This window comes from Carcharodon carcharias, chromosome 13 (genome assembly GCF_017639515.1).
Source record: "Carcharodon carcharias isolate sCarCar2 chromosome 13, sCarCar2.pri, whole genome shotgun sequence".
Taxonomy (NCBI): domain Eukaryota; kingdom Metazoa; phylum Chordata; class Chondrichthyes; order Lamniformes; family Lamnidae; genus Carcharodon; species Carcharodon carcharias.
The window spans coordinates 128,253,582-128,280,063 of record NC_054479.1 but is presented as its reverse complement, the minus strand read 5'-3'; the positions used below and the strand labels follow the sequence as shown (position 1 = coordinate 128,280,063).

The window sequence follows — 26,482 nt, the reverse complement described above, 5'->3', positions numbered from 1 at the left end:
TTGCCTGGATAAGTGCAGCTGCCACAACACTCAAGGAGCTTGACACCATCCAGGACAAAGCAGCCCACTTGATTAGCGCCACATCCACAAACATTCACTCCCTCCACTACCGAGACACAGCAGCAGCAGTGTGCACCATCTACAAGATGCACTGCAGAAACTCAAGGGCAGCAGACAGATGGGAACGCCACCACCTGCAAGTTCCCCTCCAAGCCACTCACCATCCTGACTTGGAAATATATTGCTGTTCTTTCACTGTCACTGGGTCAAAATCCTGGAACTCCTTTCCTAACCGCACTGTGGGTGTACCTACACCACATGGACTGCAGCGGTTCAAGAAGGCAACTCACCACCACCTTCTCAAGGGCAAATAGGGATGGGCAATAAATGCTGGCCCAGCCAGCTAAGCCCACATCTCATGAATCAACGAGAGAGAGAGAGAATCTAACCATTGCCTCATATTTCAATGGCATTACCACCACTGAATCCCCCACTATCAACATCCTGGAGGTTTACCATTGACCAGAAACTGAACTGGACTAGCCATATAAATACTGTGGCTACAAGAGCAGGCCAGAGGCTAGGAATCCAGCAGCGAGTAACTCAGCTCCTGACTCCCCAAAGCCTGTCCACCATCTACACAAGTCAGGAGTGCAACTGAATACTCTCCACTTGCCTGGATGGGTGCAGCTCCAACAATGCTCGAATCTTGACACCATCCAGGACAAAGCAGTATGCTTGATAAGCACCCCATCCACTAACATTCATTCTTTCCACCACCAATGCACAGTGGCAACAGTGTGTACCATCTACAAGATGCACTGCAGGAACTCACAAAGCCTCCTGCAACAGCACCTTCCAAACCCAAGCCCACTACCACCTATCTAGAATGACAAGGGCAGCAGGCACAAGGGAAGACCACCACCTGGAAATTCCCCTCCGAGCCACTCACCATCCTGACTTGGAAATACATCACCGTTCCTTCACTGTCGTTGGGTCAAAATCTTGGAACTCCCTCCCTAAGCACTGTGGATGTACCTACACCACATGGACTGCAGCGGTTTAAGGTGGCAACTCACCACAACTTTCTCGAGGGCAATTAGGGATGGACAATAAATGCTGGCCTAGCCAGCGATCCCCACATCCCATGAATGAATAAACTAAGGAAGATAAAAGGCAGGGTGCATCATTCTCTGGTTTTCTAGGACAACAGACACCTTAACTTCTGGAGTTCTCTTCCAAATACCTTCCCTCCTTCCTCTACCCTACCACTTCCCACCCCTAATCCGCCACCTTCAAAATCTTCTCCAAACCTTCATCTTCAATGACACCTTCACTTCACCTGTCCTAAACCTGCTTCCAATTCTTGCTAAGTGTCAGAATTCTCCCCCTCCCACGAGTTGTTGAATTAATGGGTGCTTGTTTACATCACATTTTTTGCTCCACATATAATTGATCTTAAAAATGGCCTAACACCAGAGATGGGAAAATGATCATTAAATTGGAACATAAGAACAGGAATAGGCCATTCAGCAAACCCCCCCCCCCCCCCCACCCCCCCCCCCCCCCCCCACCCCCCCCCCCCCCCCCAGCTATTCAATTAAATTATAGTCGATTTGTCTCTCAATCCTATTTACCTGCATTTGTTCCACATCCCTTACCCAACAAAAATCTATTGGATTTTATTCCTCAAAGCTCCAAGTGATCTCCAGCATGCACAACCTTTACTGAGTGTGTTACAAATTTTTATTATTCTTTATGTGGAAAAAACACTTCCTGATTTCTCCTCTTCAATTGTCTGGCTCTAACTTTAAGGCTACAACTCCTCAGTTGTGATACCCACATCAAAGGAAAACAGTATCTACCTGATCAAATTCTTTAAGCATTTTAAATACCTTGATCAAATCACCCCTCAGTCCTCACCGTGCAAGGAAATATATATCATATTGATGCAACGTGCCCTCACAATTTAACCCTAAGTGCTCTGATATCATTCTGGCAAATCTATACTGTATTCCCTCCAAGGGTCAATATATTTTTTGTCAGGTTCAGTATCCAAAACTGAACACAGTACTACATGATGGGGTCTGACTAAGGGTCTGTATAACTGAAGCATCACTTCTTCCCCTTTGTATTCCAGTTCTCGAGGTAAAGGCTCACATTCCATTCGCCTTTTTGTACCCACCTGCTAGCTTTTAATGATTTGTTGACTTGGACACACAAACCTGTTCGCCTCTCTACACTTCCTAGCTTCTCATCATTTAGAAAAGCACTTTGATTTAATGTGCTTTAGGTTCAAAGTGGATGACCTCACACTTGCCGACACTTCATAGCATCCACCTTGCCAGAGTGTCAAATAAAATCACCATAGGGTCCAATTTTGCCCAGAACGGCAAGGTTTTAAAAGTCAAAACTGTGCTACATAGTTCAACAGGGCAGCCTTAGAACCGCAATGAACCCAACTCTCACAGAATGAGGTTGGGTTTACATGGAAACAACTCTTCAGACACAGGAAAGTGTCACAGTGCCTTGATGTGCCCCTGGACATTCCTTGGAATAAGGACTGGATAGAGTCAACCTTCACTAAATAGGGAAATGCTGATTGAACTGTGCATTGTCAGAGAGGTGAGGAATGAATGAGGGCTTCAGCCCACTGTGCAAATCAGGTCAATGCTTAAAAAGTTCAAAATCTAAAACAACTTGTATTTACATAGTGCCTTTAATGCAATAAAGTGTCCCAAGACACTTCAGAACGGGGTTATAACGTAAAATTCAACACCAAGCTACATAAAGAGATATTAGGGCAGATGACCAAAAGCTTGGTAAAAGGGGGAGATTTTAAGGAGCTAAAGAGCCAGAGCGGTTTAGGGAGGAATTCAAGCCTAGCAGTTGAAGGCACAGTGGAGCAATTAAAATTGGGGCTGCTCAACAGGCTACAATTAAGAATATAGATATTTTGAATGGTTGTGGGGTTGGAGGAGATTAGAGATAGGGAGGGACCATCTACTCCAATAGGTAGCCAGAATCAGGAACATGTCGGCTGTCAAGTAAATAAATCAACATAAGGACGACTTTAAAACTGGAAGCTTAAAAATCTTATTAAATATGAACATTGAGAAAAGCCTGGAGTTTCAAAGGTTGAAAGGTGATCTCAATGTTCTGAAGGGGCTTGACTGGGTAGCCACGGAGGTTGTTTCCCCTGGCTGCAGATTTTAGAACACAGGGGTACAGCCTCAAGATAAATGGGTTGATTATTAAAGACTAGGATTAGGAGAGATTTCTTCACTTATGAGTTGTGAATCTTTGGAATTCTCTATCCCAGAGGGTTGTGAATGCTTCATCGAGCATATTCAAGTCTGCGATGGATAGACTTTTAATTTTTCAGAGATTCAAGGTATTATGGGGATCAGGCAGGAAAGCCGAACTGAGGCAAATCAGCCATGATTGTATTGAATGGGGGAACAGGCAAGATGCCTCATGGTTTATTCCTGCTTCAATATCTTATGTTCTTATGACATTCAGCATCCCCAGGTCATCTTTCTTCAGGATCCTACGATCTTAATCTCAGCATCTGGTTGCCTTCCCAGATAATCTCAAAAATTTTACCTTTGTTCTCCTCCAATGGATGACCATTCCCAATATTAGTCATTGTCCTCCTGCCCTACAGATATGGTACTGGGCTCGTGTACAACAGCAGCAGCCAAAATGGCAATTTAGAATTTTTGCCCTGTTTGCCAAGAAGTTTCCCATTCTGAAGCTGGGTAGGCGAGGGTAACTTGCAGCCTTTGTGCACCAATCAGTAACCAAACTTTTTTTTGTTGAAAACATGATTTCTTAGTAACTTTCTACCTTTTTCTTGATGCCATTAAGTTCTCCTCCAGGGGGTTTTATTCCACAGCTACTAATATCTCACACAAATGGCTTTTCCACATTTAAAAAGCCAAAATAGCATCAGCAAGCTATTCAACAGCAGATGCATCATTGCTAAGCCACTATTCAACAGCAGGGGCATCATGGCTAATATGATCCCATTTTAATCGTCATGTATATGTATATATCCAATATATACTATATATCCCATATAAGACTAAATGTAGAACAATTGCTGCCCCACAGAATATCAATTGTTAAAGCAGGAGTGAAACTCTTATCTTCTTACACCATCTTTAAAAAACTGAAACCAATTTGCAAATTGCAAGCCAATTCATGAAAATAACCTTTGAAAAAACTCATCTGTATTTCATCTTCGGAACAGGAAATCTGATGAATTTTTAGCAGTCTAATCTGACATTTTTTGATCAGTAAGCGTTGGGGGGTGGGGCAAATAAGTTGGCTAGAGTAAATAAGGAGAAGCTGTTGCCATTGACAGTAACAATTCAACATAGATATTTGGTAATTGGCAAAAGCACTGAAATGGAGATGAGATTTTTTCTTTAAAACGCAGTGTGTTTTGATTTGGAATGCACTGCCCAAAAGGCTGGTGGAAGCTGATCCAATAGTAATTTTTGAAAAGGGATTGGATGTATATTTGTAAAGAGTTAAGGGGGGAAAGGGCAAGGGAGTGGAGCTAACTGAATTAGTTAAACCCATAAGAACAAACATTTCCAATCAAGAGTTCTGCATCACCAGATTGACTTGCAGAGTACATGAATCACATTTAAGAATCTGCCAGAGTGGATGCTCGTTTTAGTCTAGTCAGTATGAGGAAGAGGCAGTTAACGTGGAACTTCCGCAGTATGTGTCAGAAAGGAAAGGTATACACAAGAATGACTAAATAAAACAAACCACAAGCATAAGTTACATATAAACCAGCAGAGGAAATTTTGGATGAATGTCAGCAAATTCCTCTTCGCAAAAAGTGAACACATGGAGAAGACTACTGATTGAGGGTAAGGGAGCCAGAAACTCAGCCATTAATGTAAGCAGGTAGATGCTGTGCTGAGAATAGTCTGCTCTGGATGGGTGAAGGAAAGAACTTGCATTTATATAGCACATCAATACATCCCAAAGGTCTTCACTATGAATAAATTTTCAAATGCAGTCATCTTTATACAGGTACAACAGGCAGCTAGTTTGTGCATAGCAAAGCCTCACAACCAAGGAATATAAATGAACAGTTAGTCTGTTTTTGGTAGTGTTACGGAAAAAATATTAGCCAAGACAAAGAATATTTTGCTCTTCTACAAATACAAGGAGATCTCTTCTGTCAATTGGAACTGACAAGCTTCTGAATCTCTCATCCAAGAGACGACACAACTGACACTGCAGCATCCCCTCTGTACTGCACTAGAGTGCCAAATGGATTGAATGGCCTTGCTCCTGCGTATCTATCTTGTGATCTCAAATATTACCTGCAGCATTCAGTGAGCAGACTTTCAATCATATTCACTAAATTAAGTTTCTTTCTCTTAAATGAGATTTTAGGAATTAACTCCAGGCATTCTTATTACATTTGTGAAACTGGAGAATGGCACTGACTATCAGTTTTACAGCCAAACGCAAAACAAATGGGTTTCTTAGTGAGGAGCTGAGCCATATACATCAGGAAATGATCAGGCTCCTTTCTTAGTTGATGCTAAGTTGGCCAAGTGTACTCAAGGTTCCACTGATGGAGCCAATATGTTTCTACAAGGTGGAGGGCTGCAAAATTGACTAGGCTTTCCACTCCTAATTGCTACACCTACACATGCAGATCGCAGGCGAGACTTCTGGCTCAGCTGCAATGCCACCCTACCCCCAGGGGCTAATAGCTTGTTCACATTCACTGTCTCAGTTTACAAGAAAAATAGTTACTTGGGCAAAGCGTTGCAAGATTTTGAAGAAGCTGTTGAAGAATTCAGGTGAAAGGTCTATCACTCCAAACGTCATTAACGAATCAAACTAGTCCTTCAATAGTGCTCAGAGCACTGCAGGTCTGCTTATCTCAAAGTAACAAATTAAGAGTCTGTCATTAACATGGTGCAACATAAGGACATATGAAGACAGGTGACCAAAGATTTAGTCAAAAGGTAGATTTTAAGGAGTATCTTCAAAAGGAGGTAGAGGGGCAAAGGAAGGAAATTCCAGAGATTCTGTAGGTTCTACTCCCCCACTGCTCACAAAATGCCTGCAATGTATTTTATTCACATCTGACATAAGGATCCAGTGGGCAGCAAAAAGATAAATTAGGGCCATGCTGTGAAATCACATTTGTTCAAATAACTCAAATGCACTGGGGATGAAACAGGTGCATTCCATAACCAGAATGTTTACACCAGGTTGGTGATAGCTGTGCTTCAGACGCAAATATGCAATGTCATTTACAGTTTTGACTGAGTGTAGTTGTGGCCCATATGCTGGGAGCACTGTTCAAATCTAGTGCAAGCAAAGGAGAAACTTGGAAAGGAAAAATTTGCAGGGCTACAGGAAAAGAACAGGGGAGTGGCGTTAATTGGATACCTCTGCCAAAGAGCCAGCATAGGCATAATAGACGAAAGAACCTCCTCCTGAGCTGTATGATTCCAAATAATGTATATAAAATATATTAATACATGGATTGTCAAGTACTCTATTTTGTTTATACATTTAGACTACCACATTTATTTTTAAAAATAGTTTATATTTATGCAATAATTTAGTCAAACTTTTTATATTGGATTGAACTGTAAGCACATTCATACTTAGCATCATTTTAAATGTGGCATTGCTTATACAGCCATATGGCACCATATATATCAAGGCATCAAGCAAAACACTGTAGATGTTGCACATCTGAACTAAAAACAGTGCTGGAAACACTCAGGTCTGCTAGCATCTGTAGAAAGAAGAAGATAGGGTTAATGTTTCAGGTTTTGTTGACTAGTTGAGCAGTTCACCAGCAACTGGGTCAGAGGAAAAAAGATTTTGTGATTAGGGAAGGTCAGAAGTGATAACAATGCAAGACCAGGAGGCAATGAGAGAAATTAGGAAAACAAGAAACTTATTGAGAGGATGTATGAATGATTATCAACAGAAGATCCCTATCCCAAGCACGTGCAACCATCTTCAGCCAGAGGTGCTAAGTGAATGATGCAACTCAGCCTCCTCCTGAGGTCCCCACTAGCACAGATGCCAATCTTCAGCCAATTTGATTCAATCCACTGATATTAAGAACCAGCTGTACAGACTGGATACAGCTAAGGCTGTACTGAAGATTTGAGTTTCAGAACTAGCCAACTGCTGCCCCATCAGCATATTCTCATCCATCAGCAAGTAGTTGAAAAGACATCAGTGCTACCGTGTGGCTCACCAATCGTCAGTTTGGAATCCTTTGCTCCAGATCTCATTACAGCCTTGGTCCAAACATGGACAGGAGAGTTGAATTTCAACGATGAGGTGAGAGTGACTGCCGTGGATATCAAGGAGTCCCAGCAAAATTGAAGTCAATGGGAATCAGGAATAAGACTCTTTGCTGGCTGGATAATACCTTGCATCAAGGAGGATGGTGATGGTTGTTGGAGGCTTATCATTTCAGCCCCACTACAGGACACCACTACAGGAGTTGCTCAGGGCAGTATTCTAGGGCCTAACCATTTCACTTGCTTCATCTATGACCTTGCTCGTCATAAGCGCAGAAATGGAGATGGTCGCTAATGATCGCTGTGCTCAGTTCTATCTCAACTCCTCCAGAAGATCAAGCAGTCCAAACCCACATGTGATCTGGGCAGCATTTGGGCTTGGGCTGCTAAGTGGCAAATGACATACATATCAGGCAATGACCATCACCCCTTGACATTCAACACCATTACCATCATCAAATCACCACCTTCAACACCCTAGGGAACACCAGTGACCAGAAACTTAATTGGACAAGCCACAGAGTGTGGGGCCACAACGGCATGTCAGAAATTGGGTATTCTGTGGATAGTAGCTCATCATCTGACTCTCCAAAGTCAGTCAGCCATCTATAAAAGGCACAAATCAGGACTATGGTGGAATATTCTCTACTTGATTGGGTGAGTGCAGCTCCAACATTCAAGAAGCTTGACACCATCTGGGACAAAGCAGACCACTTGATCTGGACTCCACCCAGCACCTTAAATATTCACTCCCGCCTCTACTGGTGCAATGTGACTGCAGTGTGTACCATCTACAAGATGCAATGCAGCAACTTGCCTGCTTTAACAGCATTTCTTGAATCCAGAGCCTCCACCACCCAGAAGGACAACAGCAGCAGGCACTTGGAAACACCATCACCTCCAAGTTCCCTTTCAAATCGTCTGCCATCCTGACTTGGAACTATATCACCATTCTTTCATCGTCAATGTCTGGAACTCCTGCCTAACAGGACCTTGGGGGTACCTTGATTCAAGAATTTGACTCATCAGCACCTTCCCAAGGGCAGTTAGGAATGGGCAATAAATCTGGCTTCGCCAGCGACATCCAGCTCCTGTAAATTGAATGAAAAAGCACTAGCCTACAACTTTCTCCGTTTCCATATGTTCTTGGGATAGGAATTCTCTAAAATGCACAGCTGCCAGTGGTCTTTACACATCTGCTTTTTCTCCCCCTACTATATTTGCTGGCAACTGAAGCCTGCTCTGCTTTGTCAGGTTTCTCATGCTTCCTTCCTCCTCTGCTAGTCTGCTGTAACCACACATCCTCTGGATCTCAAATATATATTGTGCTAATAGAATTCTCTCAGCATTTCCTCCTTGTCTTGCACCACTTCTGTCATTTAATGATCTTCTGCCCTCCACCTAATTTCAGATTATTTTTTCCTCTCCCCTTTTCCCTCACTGTTCCCCCTTAGAAGCTATTCCTCTAACAGCTCCGGGTAAAAGTTAACTTGAAAGATAAACTCTACCTTCCTCTCACCTATTTGCAGCTTTACCTATTTTAATACCAAGGTACGATATTGATGCATTCCATTGTCCCAACATACAATCCCTTTCGCATACTGACCACAACACATCCACTAAAACACAATACCCTTCACACGATCACTAGCCCAAACGCCTTTCAGCTGATCACCTAAGGCATTCAGACGTGCATTTATGTAACGTTCATCACGCCATACAAATGTCAAAACACTTTACATACAATGAATTGCTCCGATATTTAATGGATATCTAGAAAACCACAACAGCCATTATTCATATAGCAAGATCCCATAAGCATCAGTTAAACACCCATTTTGTGTTTGGCAGTGTTGGTTGAAGGAGGCATGCTGGCAGGATCTGAGAACTATGGTGTGCGGTATTTGTAGAAACAGGTTGCTTTACATTGCTCTCCAGGCATTAAGGTGGTCACTACATCCTGCCACCAAGTGGTGAGATGCATTTACCACCAATAAAGTGGAGCCATACTACACAGTCACTAGCTGTAATAAGTTGGTGGGAAAAGCCCTGACGTCCTTTTTCTGCAGAAACCAAACTTACCCAGGCTGTCATGTCATGACCTATAGTCAGTTCACAGATTGTGCGTAACCACCAAGTCTCTTATACTCAACGATCTGCACAATAAACACTAGTTGTTATTATAGATGAAAAGAAACCTTCCAACACACACAAGCAATAATCCAGGAGTGGCAGTGCAGTCAATCAGGCAGCACAGTGACTGAAGCTCCTCCTTGATCACTCAATTGGAAAAGTCCATTAATACTCTCAACGCAGACAGTCTCAATCAAAAGCAAAATACTTTGAATGCTGGAAATGTGTACTGAGAAACATACAATGCTGGAAATTCTTAGTAAGTTAGGCAGCATCCGAGGAGAGGAAACATAACGATTCAGGTCGATGACCTTTTATCAGAACTTATGGCATCAACGTGAAATGTTATGTTTCTCTCTACCACAGGTACTGCCTGACTTAAGCATTTCCAGCACACTCAGCTTATTTCTCAATTTGAGTGATGTATCCAAATCTCACTGCCACCAATGGAACAGTATAAGGAACTGAGATGCCCATTTCCCAATGTTAAGTACCCCTGCACCCCAACATCAAGTCTTTTACAAAATGACATAGAACAGGACAAGTGAAATGCAGATAAACAGCACTGATTCTTTTGCAATTGAGAACTGCAAAGTCTTGCTTTGAAAATTAGGCTCTGACACAAATTGCTTCTTACTGACCAGGCTTGCTAAAGCCTTGTATAAAAATGGATATTAATCCAAATAAAGAAACTGAGTCTGCAGAAAAGGACATTGCACTGAGCAAGATACAGGGCCTTCACCTGAATTTAAATCCAGCCCAGAATGATGGGTTGAAAGGTTCCTTTGGCTGGCGCTCAAGTTGGAAGAGTTTCAACCCTAGTACAGCACAAAACTGTCTGCTCTCATTTGGGAGATGATTAGTGTGTGAAATGGGAAATATTCCAATGGTACAGTTCCTCAATGCTGAGATCCCTCAATTTGATTAACATGAAACTCACCAAAAAAAATTAAATGACATTGCAAGTTTATTCTGGGTGCGGTCAGGCTGCACTGAAAGGCCAGGAGATAGCTGGGGTGAGAAATGAAAAATGTAACAGAGTGGGACTAACTGGATATCTCTTTCAAAATGTCAGCCCAGGCATGATGGGTCAAATGTCTTCCTCCTGTGTTGTAAGATTCCAGTGCTTTTGGTGGTGGAGGTGGGGGTGGGGGTGCTTGGTGGCAGCTGGTTGGGGGAGGGTGTCCCTGAAAAGGAGCACAGCAGCAGGCTTTGCATCTCCGTGTGATTTATGCCTCCTGTAGGTTTATAAAATGTAAGTTGTTCCATTCCTGAGTTTTTCACCCCTCATCTTGATAAGCACAAAATTCATACAAATGGGAGGGAATGGATAAAAATCAATACAAGCTGCAAGGGAGAAGAATCCAATTTTCCTTTGTTGTACAGCTGTATTTACAATTGCTGGCACAGAATCCCACGTAGGGGGCAAAAGAAACACTTCAATCAATGCCAAAATCGACTATTGTAACAATGAAAATATACATTTTTTATTTGAAATCACCAGCGAGCATACTAACTAACCCTAAATAAGTCAAACAGGTATAAGTCAGCACATAGCAATAGGCCATTTAAAAAAAAATCTATATAGCAAGATAGGGTGCCGGCAAGTATTTCCCCAATAATAATACAACGTGCTAATTAGAGTAATCAAGTTCACCACTACCTAGTAATTACTTAATACTATCCTTCAGGTTAAAGCCACAAACACTAGGTTTTTTTATAATTAAATCTGCTTTACGAACCAAAGTCCTAAACAAGTTGTATTCTTCCATATCATGCCACAATAAAAAAGGATGTGTAATCTGTACGTCCATTTTTATTCACGAGGAAAAAATAGAAACAAAAAAAACATGCAGAGCAAATAATGTGTTAGTTTTTCTTCTGCCTAATAAACCTTCCATTGTGCTTCGATTTTAATGAAACTTTCTCTGTTCTCTCTAGCGCTGTTTTTCTGTTCAAGAAATGTAAAATGTCATTCTTGCTTGGTTGATATCCTGCTCTGCACCAATCCGTTGCTCGCTTTTTCTTGCTCTCTTCCATTTTGGGTCAAAACATTTTACGAGTTAGGTATACCAAAGTTATGAGATAGCATGCATTTGGGCCTCACACAGCTACTGGAATGTGCGGTAAGATGCACCTCAAGTTGGAGAAATGACCAAGGAGAGAAAAAAAATCTAGGGTGATAATATACCAATGCTATCCATAAAAACCTGGTTTTAGTAATAAAAAAAACTTGCTTTTTTGTTTTTAAATATGAATATTATAGTCTGCTTTTCAATGGTTAGGAAATTATATAGTCTGTCTCTTTGAAAGAGGGTGGTGACACTACTACAATTCCATATCCTGGGCCTCATCCTCGGAGAAGTCAGACATGGAGCTCTCTGATGAACTTTCACCTGCACCCTCCTCTTGTTCCTTTAGCGCCTCTTCTGTTGCGTATTTCTGGATGTATTCTGTGAAGGGAGGCAGGTGAAGGAGGAGGGGAAGAAAACACAGACTTGTGCTTATTATAGTACCAACCACTTCTCTTAAAAAATACTCAAATGCAATAATAAGATACTTATGAAGACAAATGCATCACAGCAAGATTGCACAAAACAGCAATGAGGTGAAAAATCAGTTAATCTGGTGGTAATTATTGATCCAGGCTACCACCTTATTTGTCTTCTGGACAACGCAGCAATCCCTCCTAACTGTGCCCGAAAGTCAGCTCAGACCACAAATTCAAACCCCTGGTAAACTTGGAATCCTCAATCTCTGCCTGAGGCAAGGGTGCTGCTCAAGTGAGAGGGGCAACACAATAAAAACAGTCACGGGAACACAGATCAGTCAAACCTTGTAAAGACATTTTCTTTCGCAAATGCAAATCCCCAAAGCCAAGCAATAGCCTCATTTGCTGAATTGAAGGTGATTAGTCCGCCACTTAGTCTGCACAGGGGACTGAAAGGATAAGGCTTCTGGTGGGACCTGCCATCAGAACTTGGGGTCATATAGAGCTGCCTCTCTGTTTAAAGTCAGCTGACACTCTCAACCACTTACTACACTATAACAAGCTAGCAAGCTAACAAGCCAGCATGGTCCAAGCACTCAGATTGTGGGTCACTTAGGTGTGGATTCTCAAGGTCATGTGTAAATGATTCCAATACAAAATACCCTTCCTCAGCAGGTCTATGCTCTGCTACTAGCCATGCAGTTGCTGATCTAAAAGTACTCAATACTAACACTGGATTCTAAGTATTCTAGTCTCTAGCACCATATCCCCTCATCTCCACAAACTTTTTGCAAATAAAACTTTGGGCAATTTTTACACTGTTCGATACAATCATAAAGTAGACCTACCTTTTATTTTCTGTTTGTACTCTTCTGGTCGATGGAGATACATGGCTGCAGCATCACCATTTAAAGGATCGATTGGATTTGGATAGGCCAGCAGCTGGGGCAGGAACGACTCAAATATATTGGTGAGATCTGTAGGAAAAATATACAAGGTAGATTACTCCCTTATGGAGTGACAAAGCTGTGGTGATCTGATTAAAAACCAATCCCAAAGTCAGTCAGTGTGCTGCCTGCTTTTTCAACAAGATAAAAAACTGTGATAGGTTAAGTAATCTAAGGGTAGGGGAGGAAGTGAACAAGGTGAAGTTTCTTTATCCCTTTATCAGGAATTCAGAAAGCGTTCATGTTTGGTCAGCACAGTGTCCGATACACACAGGTATACATCATCATGCCAAAGAGCCCAGAAATCAAACACAGAAATACCCATTGTGAGATCTCTATTTCCATGACAGTGAATGCACTCTCAACACTTGCTTAATCCAGGAAGGTTAGACACAAGTCGCAACAGCCAAGGTTTGAAAATCAAATATACACACAGGCAATCATGGAAGTTAAGTAGTCAAAATCCAGTTCTATTCCAACAGCTAGGGCCATCATATCCATAGAACAGTGATGTCTAATTTTTTGAGCTCCCAACTTGCCAAAGCCAGTGGCTGCATACAACTATGCAAATGCAATTATCTACACAAAATAATGGGCCGCTCTAAATAAATAAAAGGTTTGCCGACCTATCCAGTGCATCCCTCCCACCACACCATTTCCTAAAACTTCACGAGTCTCAGCTCATTTAAACTCTTGAAGGATTGAGGGATTGATGGATTGAAGCCTGAAGAATGGATAAAAGCAGATTTCTGAACATTCAAATTCACCAATAAGGGAACAGTTTTTTCCTGTCATTTGGGCAAAGGGAAGTTTGATGAGCTTAAGTCAAAATTGGCTTTGCAATCAAGTGCATGAAGTGCATGAATCAGCAGGGGCTTCAAGGAGCTTGCAGAATATATTGGGTCTAAGTTCTCGACACCCCACCTTGGGGCCCTGGCTCTTGGAGGTTGAATAGAAAGAAGCCCAGTGACAAATCTACCCTCCAGAAGCCATTAGTGGCTGGTCAACTATTAACAGAAGCAATATAGGATCGCTGGTGGTATATTATTGAAGAAAAGGCCTTTGCAGATCAAAATCAAGGAATATCACATCCGCTTATAGCATATCCCATTATTTATTTTCCTTTTTCAATAACTTTCTAGCCATAAATAGGCATGTGTACTTCCTTAAATTTTATCAGCCATAAACTTATCTTGGGTGATAAATGGTGGGAAACCATAAAGCACAATTGAAGAACATTTTAGCCCACCCACAAACTAGTCATCAGGATGGAACTACTGCAGAGGCAGTTAGTAACTGTGCTCAGCAGCTACGAAGACAGAAATGAGTGCAAACATAACAATCATGTTACCAGGTCTAGGGCTCATTTTCATTTTCAATTCTCATGCCCTAATTTTAAAGTAAGTTGTGCTACTTGTTGCTCCTCTCAAATATATTGTCTTTCTGGGTGCAGTTTCACGGGCTCCTCTGGTACGTTACCCATCTGGCCTCTATTGAAGTGCAGTGACTGAGCATGTCAACAAGCTGTTGCACACTGAGCTCAATCAGCTTCGCAGAAGTATACTCCAATCAATGTTCCTCCGATTATCCTGGAGCCTTCAGGATGAATTTAACACTCTCGCGCTTTCCCTAACTGAAATCACAACTTTCAGAGTTAGGATTTTTCTGATCTGTACGGATTTATTGGGGGCAATATATTCCCAATCTTAGTCAATTAGATTGATTTGGGGTTTTAGAACACAGCATGATTGCTGATTATACAATATTGGTCATGAAGCACTTTGGGTCTTGCTGTGGAACAGAAAGGCATAATACGAATGAGAGTTCTTTCTTACAATGACATTTGAATATAGATGGATTTAAGGCCAGAATGCAATCTGAGATGGTCTGATAATGTTATTTAAAAATTAAAATCAAGACAAAATCTTAAGGAAAGTGTGTTCTCTTATTTAAAAAAAGACTTAAGTGAACAAATTCATGTTTTTGATTCTGAAAGAAATTGACAAACTGATCAGGAAAATGTGTTCACCATAGTGAAGGGTTCAGATATCAGAAATATGATTTAGGACAGAAATGAGATGGAACAAGGCTTTGAAATAAGTTACTAGGAAAGACCATTTATGTACACAAGAGACAAGTTCAAAAGGCAATTAAATAGGTTCCTGGAGAGAGAAAGGCCTGGAAAGTAAGGCTAACAGATGCTTTTAAAAACATTTATTTATTCATTCATTCATTGGATGTGGGTCTTGGCTAGGCCAGCATTTATTGCCCAACCTTAACTGTCCTCGAGAAGGCAGTTTTAAGCCACCTTCTTGAACCGCTGAAGTCCACGGGGTGTAGGTGCACCCACAAAGCAGTTAGGAAGGGAATTCCAGGATTCAGACCCAGTGACAGTGAAGGAATGGCAATATAGTTCCAACTCAGGATAGTGAGAGACTTGGAGGGCAACTTGCAGGTAGCAGCTTTCCTGTGCATCTGCTGCCCTTATCCTTCTAGGTGATGGAGGTCATGGGTTTGGATGTGCTGCCCAAGGAGCCTTGGTGAGTTGCTGCAGTGCATCTTGTAAACGGTACACATTGCTACCACTGTGCATCAGTGATGGAGGGAGCGAGTGTTTAAGCTGGTGGATGGGGTGCCAATCAAGTGGGCTGCTTTGTTCTGGATTGTGTCAAGCTTCGAATGTTGCTGGGGCTGCACTCATCTGAGCAAGTGGAGAGTATTCCATCACACTCCTGACTTGTACCTTGTACATGGACAGGCTTTGGGGAGTCAGTGAGTCTACTCATGCAGAATTCCCAGCCTCTGATCTGCTCTTGTAGCCATAGTATTTATATGGCTGGTCCAGTTCAGTTTCTGGCCAATGGTAACCCCCAGGATGTTGATGTCTGATGAAGTGAGCTTTAAGCCTAATAGCGTTTTTGGTCCTAAAAAGTCTTAAGGGGAAAACAAGTTTGGGCTTTGGGAATACTAGCCACAAAATCAAAGATCTACACTTGTCATTCAGAGGTACACATCAAAACATTCAGAGGCAAAAGACAAGTATCCACTTATTATTGTGCTGATGTATTGCACAGCTTCTTTGAGCACCATTAACAATGGTCAATATTCCATAGTGCTGTTCACAGCCACAAATACAAAATAAATTGTAACAGCATTTGCACTTCTCTCCCACTCTGACATCAACGACCTGGACTTAAACTCAATGCAAGGGTTGTTTAAATCTGCTGAAACCACATGAAACAACTCAGAAATTACAGAACAAGTTGGACAAAATAAATCTGATCTTCAGTTTGTAGTAAAGCAGTGAGCTCCACTTTCTAAACTTCTCATTTTCAGACTTCTTCCATTGTAGGTTTACACCACCAGGAATAACCTTAGACTTACGAAATATTCATCTGTTTGTTTTAAGAATATTTTTGCAAGCATGTTATGGAAAAAATTCAGAATGAGAGAATGCACCACAGTATACAAGCTGTTTAATGATTTCATGTTTTTTCAGTTTCATTTGTCATCTCCGAAAGCATCAACTCATGCCAAGGCGTGTGTTGGCAACCCTCTAAGTACCATGTCCCAGTCACAATTCTGTATGTGAGGGATTAAACTGTATGCAGACAGGCTATTTGACCTCAGGGAAAGCACTAGGCTGGAAAGAAGTGAATGTTACAATTTTTAAAAACGGGCATGAGATGAACCCTCAAACTATCAACCTGTCGGGCTTTGGGGAAAATGTTTGAGACTTTGGTGAGGGATACCAAATTGGATCATCTGGAAGAACTGAATCGGATTGCAAAGAGCCAGCTGGCAATGCAAAGGAATTGTATTAACACACATGCCTGAACACTCCTGGGTTTAATGACTCTCAATGATAGCTCAGCTCCCTCGCATGCAATTGGGCTCTTTGAAGTCAGTAATAATTTTTCTCCCACCTTCCAAATCAAATGAGGTCACTGTTGGAACAACTTTATTGAGATGGAAAGAATGAAGTGGGCTTCATTACCAGGGCTCAAACTCAATGCAAATTGCTTAAACCTGCTGATAGCACATAAAGCAACTCAAATTACAAAATGAGTTGGACAAAATAAATATATGGGCAGATGACACTGAATGCCAGTGCAAAGTAATGCATGTAGAAAGGGAAAATAGACAAAGCATGCAATCCATGAAGATTAAAGCTGGATGAGAACAAGGTGTCTCAATAGACTCAATGCTCAACCACAGAATCACAGAATTGTTACAGTGCAAAAGGCAGCCATTCGACCCATCATGTCTGCACCAGCTCTCCAAATGAGCATTATGACTCAGTGCCATTCTCCTGCCTTTTCCCTGTAATCCTGCACATTGTTTCCAGTTAAATAATCATCTAATGTCCTCCTGAATGCCTCGCTTGAACATGCCTCCATCAGACTTCGAGGCAGTGCATTCCAGACCCAAACCACTCGCTGTGTGTTCTTAAAATCTGCATAGAGTCATAGAGGCCTACAAAACAGAAAAAGGCCCTTTGGTCCATCAAGTCTGTGCCAGTCAAACAAGTACCTAACTATTCTAATCCCATTTTCCAGCACTAGGCCCATAGCCTTGTATGCCTGGCATCGCAAATGTACATCTAAATACTTCTTAACTTTCAGGCAGTCAGTACCAGATTCCTGCCACCCTCTGGGTGAAAAAATTCTTCCTCACATCCCCTCTAAACCTCCTGTCCCTTACCTTAAATCTATGCCCCCTGGTTATTGATCCCTCCACCAAGGGGAAAAGTTCCTTCCTGTCTACCCTATGCCCCTCAATTTTATACACCTCAATCATGTCCTCCCTCAATCTCTTCTGCTCCAGGGAAAATAACCCCAGTCTATCCAATCTCTTCCCATAACTAAAACTCTCCAGCCCAGGAAACATCCTGGTAAATCTCCTCTGTACTCTCTCTAGTGCAATCACATCCTTTCTATAATGTTAATTCCAGAACTACACGCAATACTATAGCTGTGGCCTAACCAGTGTTTTACAGTTCCAGCATAACCTCCCTGCTCTTGTATTCTATTCCTCGGCTAATAAAGGCAAGTATCCCATATGCCTTCTTAACCATTTTATCAATTTGAGAGACCTTGGTGTGCATGTCCCGCTACCTCAATTGACTGGTGGACATGCACACCAAGGTCCCTCTGATCCTCAGTACTTCCCAGGGTTCTACCATTCATCATGCATTCCAGTGCCTTATTTGTCCTGCCCAAGTGCATCACCTCACACTTATCCGGATTAAATTCCATTTGCTACTGATCAGCCCATCTGACCAGCCCGTCTATATCCTCCTGTAATCTAAGGCTATCCCCTCACTATTTACCACCCTATCAATTTTAGTGTCATCTGCAAACTTACTGATCAACCCTCCTACATTCAAGTCTAAATTGTTTATATATATACCACAAAGAGCAAGGGATCCAACACCGATCCCCGTGGAACCCCACTGAACACATCCAGTCACAAAAACACTCCTCGACCATCACCCTCTGCTTCCTGCCACTCAGCCAATTCTGGATCCAATTTGCCAAATTGCCTTGGATCCCATGGGCTCTTACCTTCGTTATCAGTTTCCCATGCGGGACCATATCAAAAGCCTTGCTGAAGTCCAAGTACATTACGTCAAATGCGTTGCCCTCATCTACACAGCTGATTACCTCTTTGAAAAATTCAATCAAATTGGTCAGACATGACCTCCCCTTAACAAAACCATGCTGACTGTCCTTGATTAATCCTTGCCTCTCCAAGTGTAGATTAATTCTGTCCCTCAGAATTGCTTCCAATAGTTTCCCCACCACTGAGGTTAGACTGACTGGCCTGTAGTTCCCTGGTTTATCCCTTCCTTCCTTTTTGAATAACGGTACCACATTAGCTGTCCTCCAGTCCTGTGGCACCTCTCCTGTGGCCAGAGAGGTATTGAAAATTATTGCCAGCGGCCTCACTCAACAGCCTGGGATACATTTCATCTGGGCCTGGAGATTTATCTACTTTTAAGCCTGCCAGACCACTTAGAACCTCCTCCCTTTCTATGCTGATTTCTTCAATTATATCACTGTCCATCTGCCTGATTTCCATGCCACGTCATCCCTCTCACTTGTGAACACTGACACAAAGTATTCATTTATATCCCTACCTACGTCTTCCAGCTCCACACACAAATTAGCACTATGTTCCTTACTAGGCCCTACTCTTTCCCTAGTTATCCTCTTACTCTTAATGTACTCATAAAATAACTTTGGATTTTCCTTTATTTTATTTGCCAATGTCTTTTCATGCCCCCTTTTTGCTCTCCTAATTTTCTTTTTAAGTTCCTCCCTACATATTCTATACTCCTCTCGGGCTTCTACTGTTTTGAGCCCTCGGCATCTGCCATACACCTCCCTTTTTCTCTTTAGCCAATCCTGTATATCCCTTGACATCCAGGGTTCCCTGCATTTGTTGGTCCCACCTTTTGGCTTTACTGGAATATGTTGGCCCTGTACTCTCCCTATTTCCTTCTTGAATGAGTCCCACTGCTCTGACGCAGATTTACCTAAATGTAGCTGCTCCCAGTCCACTCTGGCCAAATCATATCTGATCTTATTAAAATTGTCCTTCCCCCAATTTAGAACTGATTTCTGGCCCATCCTTGTCCTTTTCCATAACAAACATGAATCGAACAGAGTTATGATTGCGATCTGCGAAATGCTCCTCCACTGATACCTCTATGACTTTCCCGGCTTCATTCCCTAAAATTAAGTCCAGGACCACCCCCTTTCTTGTAGGACCTTCTACATACTGGCTTAAAAAGCTCTCCTGGATGCATTTTAAGAATTTTGCTCCCTCTAAACCTATCACACTATGACTAAGCCAGTTAATGTTGGGGAAGTTGAAATCCCCCACTGTTGCTACCCTATTATTTTTGCACTTGTCTGAAATTTGTCTACATATCTGCTCTTCTATTTTTCTCTGACTGTTTGGGGGCCTATAGTACACTCCCAGCAATGTGATTGCTCCTTTTTTGTTTTTAAGTTCTACCCAAATGGCTTCGTTTGAGGAGCCTTCTAAGATGTCATCCCTCCTTACTGCTGCAATTGATTCCTCGATCAATATTGCGATACCCCTTCCTCTTTTACCTCCTTCCCTGTCTCATTCTAGACTGGATATTGTGTAATGAGAAAGGAATAATTGGCAATCTAGTTGTGCAGCGCCTCTTGGGGATGAGCAACCATAATATGATAGAATTCTTCAACAAGATGGAGAGTGACTTAGTTGATTCTGAGACTAGGATCCTGAATCTTAATAATGGAAACTACGATGGTATGAAGTGAGTTGGCTATGATGGACTGGGAAACGTTACTTAAAGGGATGGTGGTGGGTAGGCAATGGCAAACATTCAAAGAGCACATGGGTGAACTGCAACAATTATTTATTCCTGTCTGGTGCAAAAGTAAAACAGGAAAGGTGGCCATGAATAAGCATTTTCTCGCATCACATCTGCTTCTTTTGCAAATCAGTTTAAATCTGCCTTCTTTTTCTTGGTCCTTTTATATGAGTGGGAACAGTTTCTTCCTATCTACTCTGTCCAGCCCCCTCATGATTTTGAGCACCTCTATCAAATCTCCTCTTACCTTCTCCTCTCCAAGGAGAACAGTCACAACTTCTCCAATGTATCTTCATAACTGAAGTTTCTCATTCCTGGAACCATTTTTGTAAATCTCTTCTGTACTCTCTACAATGAGTTCACATCCTTCCTAAAGTGTGGTGCCCAGAACTGTACACAATACTCCAGCTGAGGTCTAATTAGCATCCTATAAAAGTTCAGCATAACCTTTGCTCTTGTACTCTATGCCTTTATTAATAAAGCTTAGGACACTGTATGCTTTATTAACTGCTCTCTCCACCTGTACTGCCACCTTTAGATGACTTATGCACATATATACCCAGGTCTCTCCGCTCCTGCACACCCCTAAGAGCTGTACCTCTTATTTTATACTGTCTCTCCATGTTCTTCCTACCAAAATGAATTACCTCACATGTCTCTGCATTGAACTTCATCTGTCACCTTATCTGGTCACTCCACCAACTTGTCTATGTCCTTTCAAAGTTCTACACTGTCCTCCTCAGTTTACAATGCTTCTAAGTTTTGTATCATCCACAAACTTTGAAATTGTCCCTTGCACATCAAGATCTAGATCATTTACATACATCAGGAAAAGGGTCCCAATACTGATCCCTGGGGTATTCCACTATAAACATTCCTCCAGCTTGAAAAATTTCGATGAACCATTCATTCCTTACTGTTTCCTATTACTCAGCCAATTTTTTATCCACATTGCTACTGTCTCTTTTTATTCCATGAACTATAACTTTTCTCAAGTCAGTTGTGCGGCACTGTATCACATGCCTTTTGGAAATCCATGTACATCACATCAACAGCATTAGCCTCATCAGCCCTTTCTGTTACTCCTTCAATAAACTCCAGCAAGTTAGTTAAACACTATTTTCCCTTAAGAGATCCATGCTGGCTCTTTCTGATCAACCCACATTTTTCCATGTGACTACTAATTATATCCCAAATAATTGTTTCTAGAAGCTTCCCCACCATCGAAGTTAAACTGACTCGTCTAACTGCTGGGGCTTATCCCTAGAACCTTTTTTGAACACAGAAGTAATGTTTGCAATTCTTGAATCTTCTGGCACCTCCCAAGTCTAGGGAAGACAAAGATTATGGCCAGTGTCCCAGAAATTTCTACTCTCTCTTCCTTGGATGCATCTCATCTGGTCCCTGTGCCTTGTCAACTTTAAGTACTGACAGTATATCCAATACCACCTCCTTATCAATTTTGAACCCTTCTAATGACAGAGTTCCTCCTCTGCTAATGTGGTCTGGGTAGCATCTGCTTCCTTGGTAAAGACAGATGCAAAGTATTCATTTAACACCTCAGCCATGACCCCTGCCACCATGTGTAAATCCCTTTTTGGTCCCTAATCGCCCTACTCCTTTCACCATCCTTTTACTATTTATGTGCCAATGGAAGACTTTGGGATTTCCCTTTATGTTGGCTGCCAGTCTTTTCTCATAATCCCTCTTTGCTTCTCTTATTTGCTCCTTCACCTCTCCTCTGAACCTTCTGTATTCATTTGGTTCTCAGGTTCTCAATTTTTCTACCCGACTCTTGTCACAAGCAGACTTTATCAATCTTAATTTCCATCTCCTTTTTCATCCAGGGAGCTCTGGGTTTGTTTGCCCTACCTTTTCCTTTTGAGGGAATATATCTTGACTGTGCCTGAACCACTTCTTTTTTGAAGGTAGCCCATCATTCAGCTACAGTTTTTCCCATCAAATTGGGGGGGGGGGGGGGGGGGGCAGTGGGCAGTAGAAAAGAGGAGAAAGTAAAGGGACAGAGAGAATACTTGCATTTCTATAACCTTGCATACACAACCTCAGGATGTCCCAAAGTGTTTGACAACTAATGAAGCATTTTTAAAATGTAGAAAAGACAGCAGTTGATTTATCCATTGCAAAGTTCCATAAGCAGCAATGTGATAAGTGATCAGTTTGAGTGACATTGATTGAAGAATACATATTGGCCAGGACACACAACTCCCCTAATCCTCTTCAAAATAAATTCATGGGATCTTTTACGCTTACCTGAAGGCAGACGGGGCCTCAGGTTAAGGTCAGCGTTGCACGGGAGTGTCAGCCTGGATTTTGCACACAAGTCTCTATAGTGGGATTTGAACCTACAACCTTCAAGACTGGGGAGTGATTGATCATAACACTGATTAGCTAAAATGTAAAATATTAGCATATCTCATCTTGAAAGGCAAAAATAATTATATATAAAAAGGTAACAGAACGGTAAAACAACAAAAAAAAATTTATGATCTGGAATGCGCAGTCTGAAAGGGTGGAAGCAGATTCAATTGTAACATTCAAAAGAGAATTGAAGAAATATACAAAGGGAAAAAAATTACAGGGCTATGGGGAAAGAGAGGAGAAGCAGGACTAATTTGGATAGTTCAACCAAAGAACTGGCACAGTCATGATGGGCCAAATGGCTGTCACCTCTGCTGCATTAATTGATCAAGTGAATCAGGCATTTCACTGATCCAAAAAACTGGTGAGTAAACCCATATGCTGTACATTAATTATTGCTCAACAACACCAGTGAAATTGCAAGTACTAAAACAGATAATACTAGGGCTGCTGCTTAGTTTTTGCTTGAGTGACACTAGCTGCTGGTTGTGTTTAAACCTCCTTTCAACACATAATGTTAAAAAGAAAGCATCCTATAGCCGTTTCAATCTGTCAAATGGCGTCAATTTAAAGAAAGGTCTCAGTGTCAGTCAATAGCCAGCCAGATGGCAAATTCTGGATAGAGGAGTACAGCTCTAACCGACAAATTTACTGTTCAGGTAAAAGCAAATTAGCTGTTGGTAAAACTTGTCTAAGTACGATAAATATTTTGTTGCATTGTTGTACATTAACTACCTTGACTTGTAATTCAAAGATTTTAGAGGGATGATAAAAAGCTTCATGCAAATTAAGCACTAGTCTTGCAGCAAATAGAAAGCAGTCCAGTTCTGGCAGAGCTCTAACCCTTCACTTCTTTTAATTTGCTGCTTAGCACACAAAGAAGTCTCTCTTTTGGAACTGAACAGCTTTTAAAGCAGAAGCTTGATTAAAATGCATTTAGGCCTGTTTAATCCAGAAAATTATTTCTTGCCTTCCCAGAAAGCAAGGTACTCAGGCTTCTTAGATCCAGCAAGCAGAGAGAGAAACATTTTACAGGTGATGCAGATTAAAGATGGAACTGCTCTAGTTAGTAACTGATGTTAACTGTCAGAGTACCCCTTTACTTGGGCAGACCATGTGTACCATTTAACAAGACACTAGGAGGTGCACAAGGTGTTTTTTGCGCCCCCCCCCCCCCCCCCCCCCCCCCCAACCATAGCGGGTTTCATCCACAGGTGGCATCTCAATGCTAAACCTGAACCAAACTTCCCCAGAATATTTCATCTGTCTGTAATAATCCTAGAGCTTCAACTGCTTTCAAAATCAGGTGCAGGAACTGAACTGATTCCTTTCTCTTCAAAATAAACTATTTCTGACGGTTGCCTATTCTAACTACCTACCACAATTTCAAGAGTCTCAATATCCCTTTGTTGCAACAGCTTGCCACTTTTGTACTGTGTGCTCTAGAGCTGTGATTGCAAGTTATGCTGAATCACCTTATATTCATATATCTCTTCTCGGCATTTTAAAAATCTAGATCATGCCCTGTTCTCACTTCTCCAAAGATCATTTTTGTCAGCTAAGTCCAGCCCCCAGAATTATCTTCCCTCCTCATAGTACCTAAACTGTAACATCTTTAAAATATAGCCTTTTCAATTAACTTTCCTAATTACAACAGCCTTTTACTATTTTTAATCAAATGTCCATGAAATGCATCAGTGTAGCTCATCAACTTCAAACAGGTTCACAATGGTAGATATCTTCAGTGAAATAATAAATGATCAAATCCAAAAAGAGCTCTGTTTTGCAATGAATTCTCACCTATTAACATTTCATTACTACCCTGTATTACTGTACAGTTATCTGCATTCAATGATGCCACTTCCTACTGCAATTTAATTTTTCTCTGAATAGCCACTTGGGCAGATAATCAGCAGGATGCAGAAATTCATATGAACACAGGTCTGAAGATTAAATAGTTTATTGAAAGCTCTGGCATCATCTACAATTAATATGAATTCAGCATTCAAGCACGTCAAAAATCTCCTAAACCCACCTCAGGATAAACAGCTATTTGAACAGTGAAATTAATTCATCATTTTGACTCTGCTTTGCAACTTCATTTCCATTAATCTATCTGCTCATTTCTTCAATCATGTTACTAAATTGTCAGTACAAGGGATGATGCACGCTCACCCATATATAAATCCAGTAACATTAATTGGATTTCATCAATCTAGAAGGAAAAAAAGCTGTGAACCTTCCCCCCAGTGCAGTGAGATAAATGTATTAGTGCTGCAGATCTGGTAGGGTGGGGGTTTACTTTTTGTGCCAATCCATTTCACAACAGTGTGCGTCAACAGGATTGGCCAATTATTCTTTAATTTTCCTTACTAACTAAAAGCCCTCAATTGTCCATGCTCCTTCCTATAGGATCAACAGCCCAAGGCTGTAGGCCATATCTATGTTTCTGTCGATAGGGATAGTAACTTAAAGACACAAAATTTCTGTGCAATCAACTTTGTCCTCTAATCAGGCTCTTATGGTTCTGGATTGTATGCCATTAAGTACAAACTTCAGTCTTTCATTTTGCTAAGCCAGCTTTAGATCCTGTATGCAACTAGCTTACTAGGCTTGGGAACACGAGCAAGATCAGCTACACATCGCAGAAATATACTCAAGACATCCATCTCGTTCCCACCTGAACATTCAAGACAGGAACGCTAGCTCCACTTAATTCAGGATTACAGCTGACATCTGGCTAAAAAGGGAAGGAAAATGGATTTTAAATTTCCCATTTTTTTTTAAAACTACTTACCATAAAGAGCTGTCCATGTCTGGTTAATTACATCTAGACATACGGTTCCCGATCTAGAAGTAAAAGCAAACAAAGAGGGATACCTGAAACAGGTTAGATGCTAACAGAATTCTCTTAACCCACAACCTTATTTAAAGACCAAATCCAAACAAAGTCCAGCAGTAATTGGAGTGGCCAGCGTTCTGTGCAAGCACATTGTCAGTGCTATGTGGGGTAATTACCATCTTCAAGGAACCTGAGTCCTATAGCATGTTCATATAATAAATTGCTATGCTAGGGTTTTAGGTGAATGGACTATGACAAGGGAAGGAAGAAAAGAGCGACAATGATGACAAAAGAGTATGGTTTTCAGGAGGGTTAAATGGAAGTAGAAAAATATTTGCACCAGATAAAATGAAAAAGATAGATTGATCTCAGTTACTACAGTTTACACTTGAATCTCACCACTTGACCCAAGCTCCTTTTAAGATGTGGAAGTAGGCAGAGTAATGAGAGAAATTCCTATACGGATACATCACTATCACAATGGGCACACAATAAACAAATTCAATAGAAGCCATTGTGCTTCAATGTTGAGAGATATTTTTTATTCATCGTTTCAAAGTGCCCTGATGTGAGTCACATATCTACAATCACTATTCCTTCATCCATAAAGTTCAAAATACACCCCACAACCACCAAAAGAATGCAAGTTTGGAGGGTTAGAATTACTAATTGTACTATTTCTATTTTCATAGTTCAAAATAGAAATGAAGACTTCTCACTTTTCTAGATTTGTTTTGGACAATTTAACAAATAATTTGGAAAGAGTTGTATTTGAATGTTGCAGTTTAAAGCAAGTGTATCCACAAAAGTTCAGAAAAAAGAATCTAGATGAAAGATGGTTCATATGTTCAGTTTCCCTCAAGATTGCAACAATATGCAATTATTAGGTTTGCTTGATAATCAATAAACACCTCACACCCACTGTATTGGGAAGTCTCTGGTCCCAGGCATTTAGAAAAGGTGTAGGCATTTTTTTGTAGTTGCAAAGAGAAATATGTAAAA

At 41.3% G+C, this 26,482-nt stretch overlaps 1 protein-coding gene across 1 annotated transcript in view; it reads right to left on the bottom strand.

Annotated features, from left to right (window-relative positions):
- Window positions 1–10,914: 10,914 nt before the first annotated feature.
- The window catches only part of ube2h (ubiquitin-conjugating enzyme E2H (UBC8 homolog, yeast)), a 124,778-nt gene continuing 109,210 nt past the window's right edge, over window positions 10,915–26,482 (bottom strand). The window contains exons 5-7 of the mRNA XM_041202748.1: window positions 25,436–25,488; window positions 12,789–12,917; window positions 10,915–11,902 (exon numbers count right to left, since the gene is read on the bottom strand). Coding sequence (XP_041058682.1) covers window positions 11,778–11,902; window positions 12,789–12,917; window positions 25,436–25,488 — 307 coding nt within the window. The 3' untranslated portion in view covers window positions 10,915–11,777. The remainder of the gene's footprint in view (window positions 11,903–12,788; window positions 12,918–25,435; window positions 25,489–26,482) is intronic.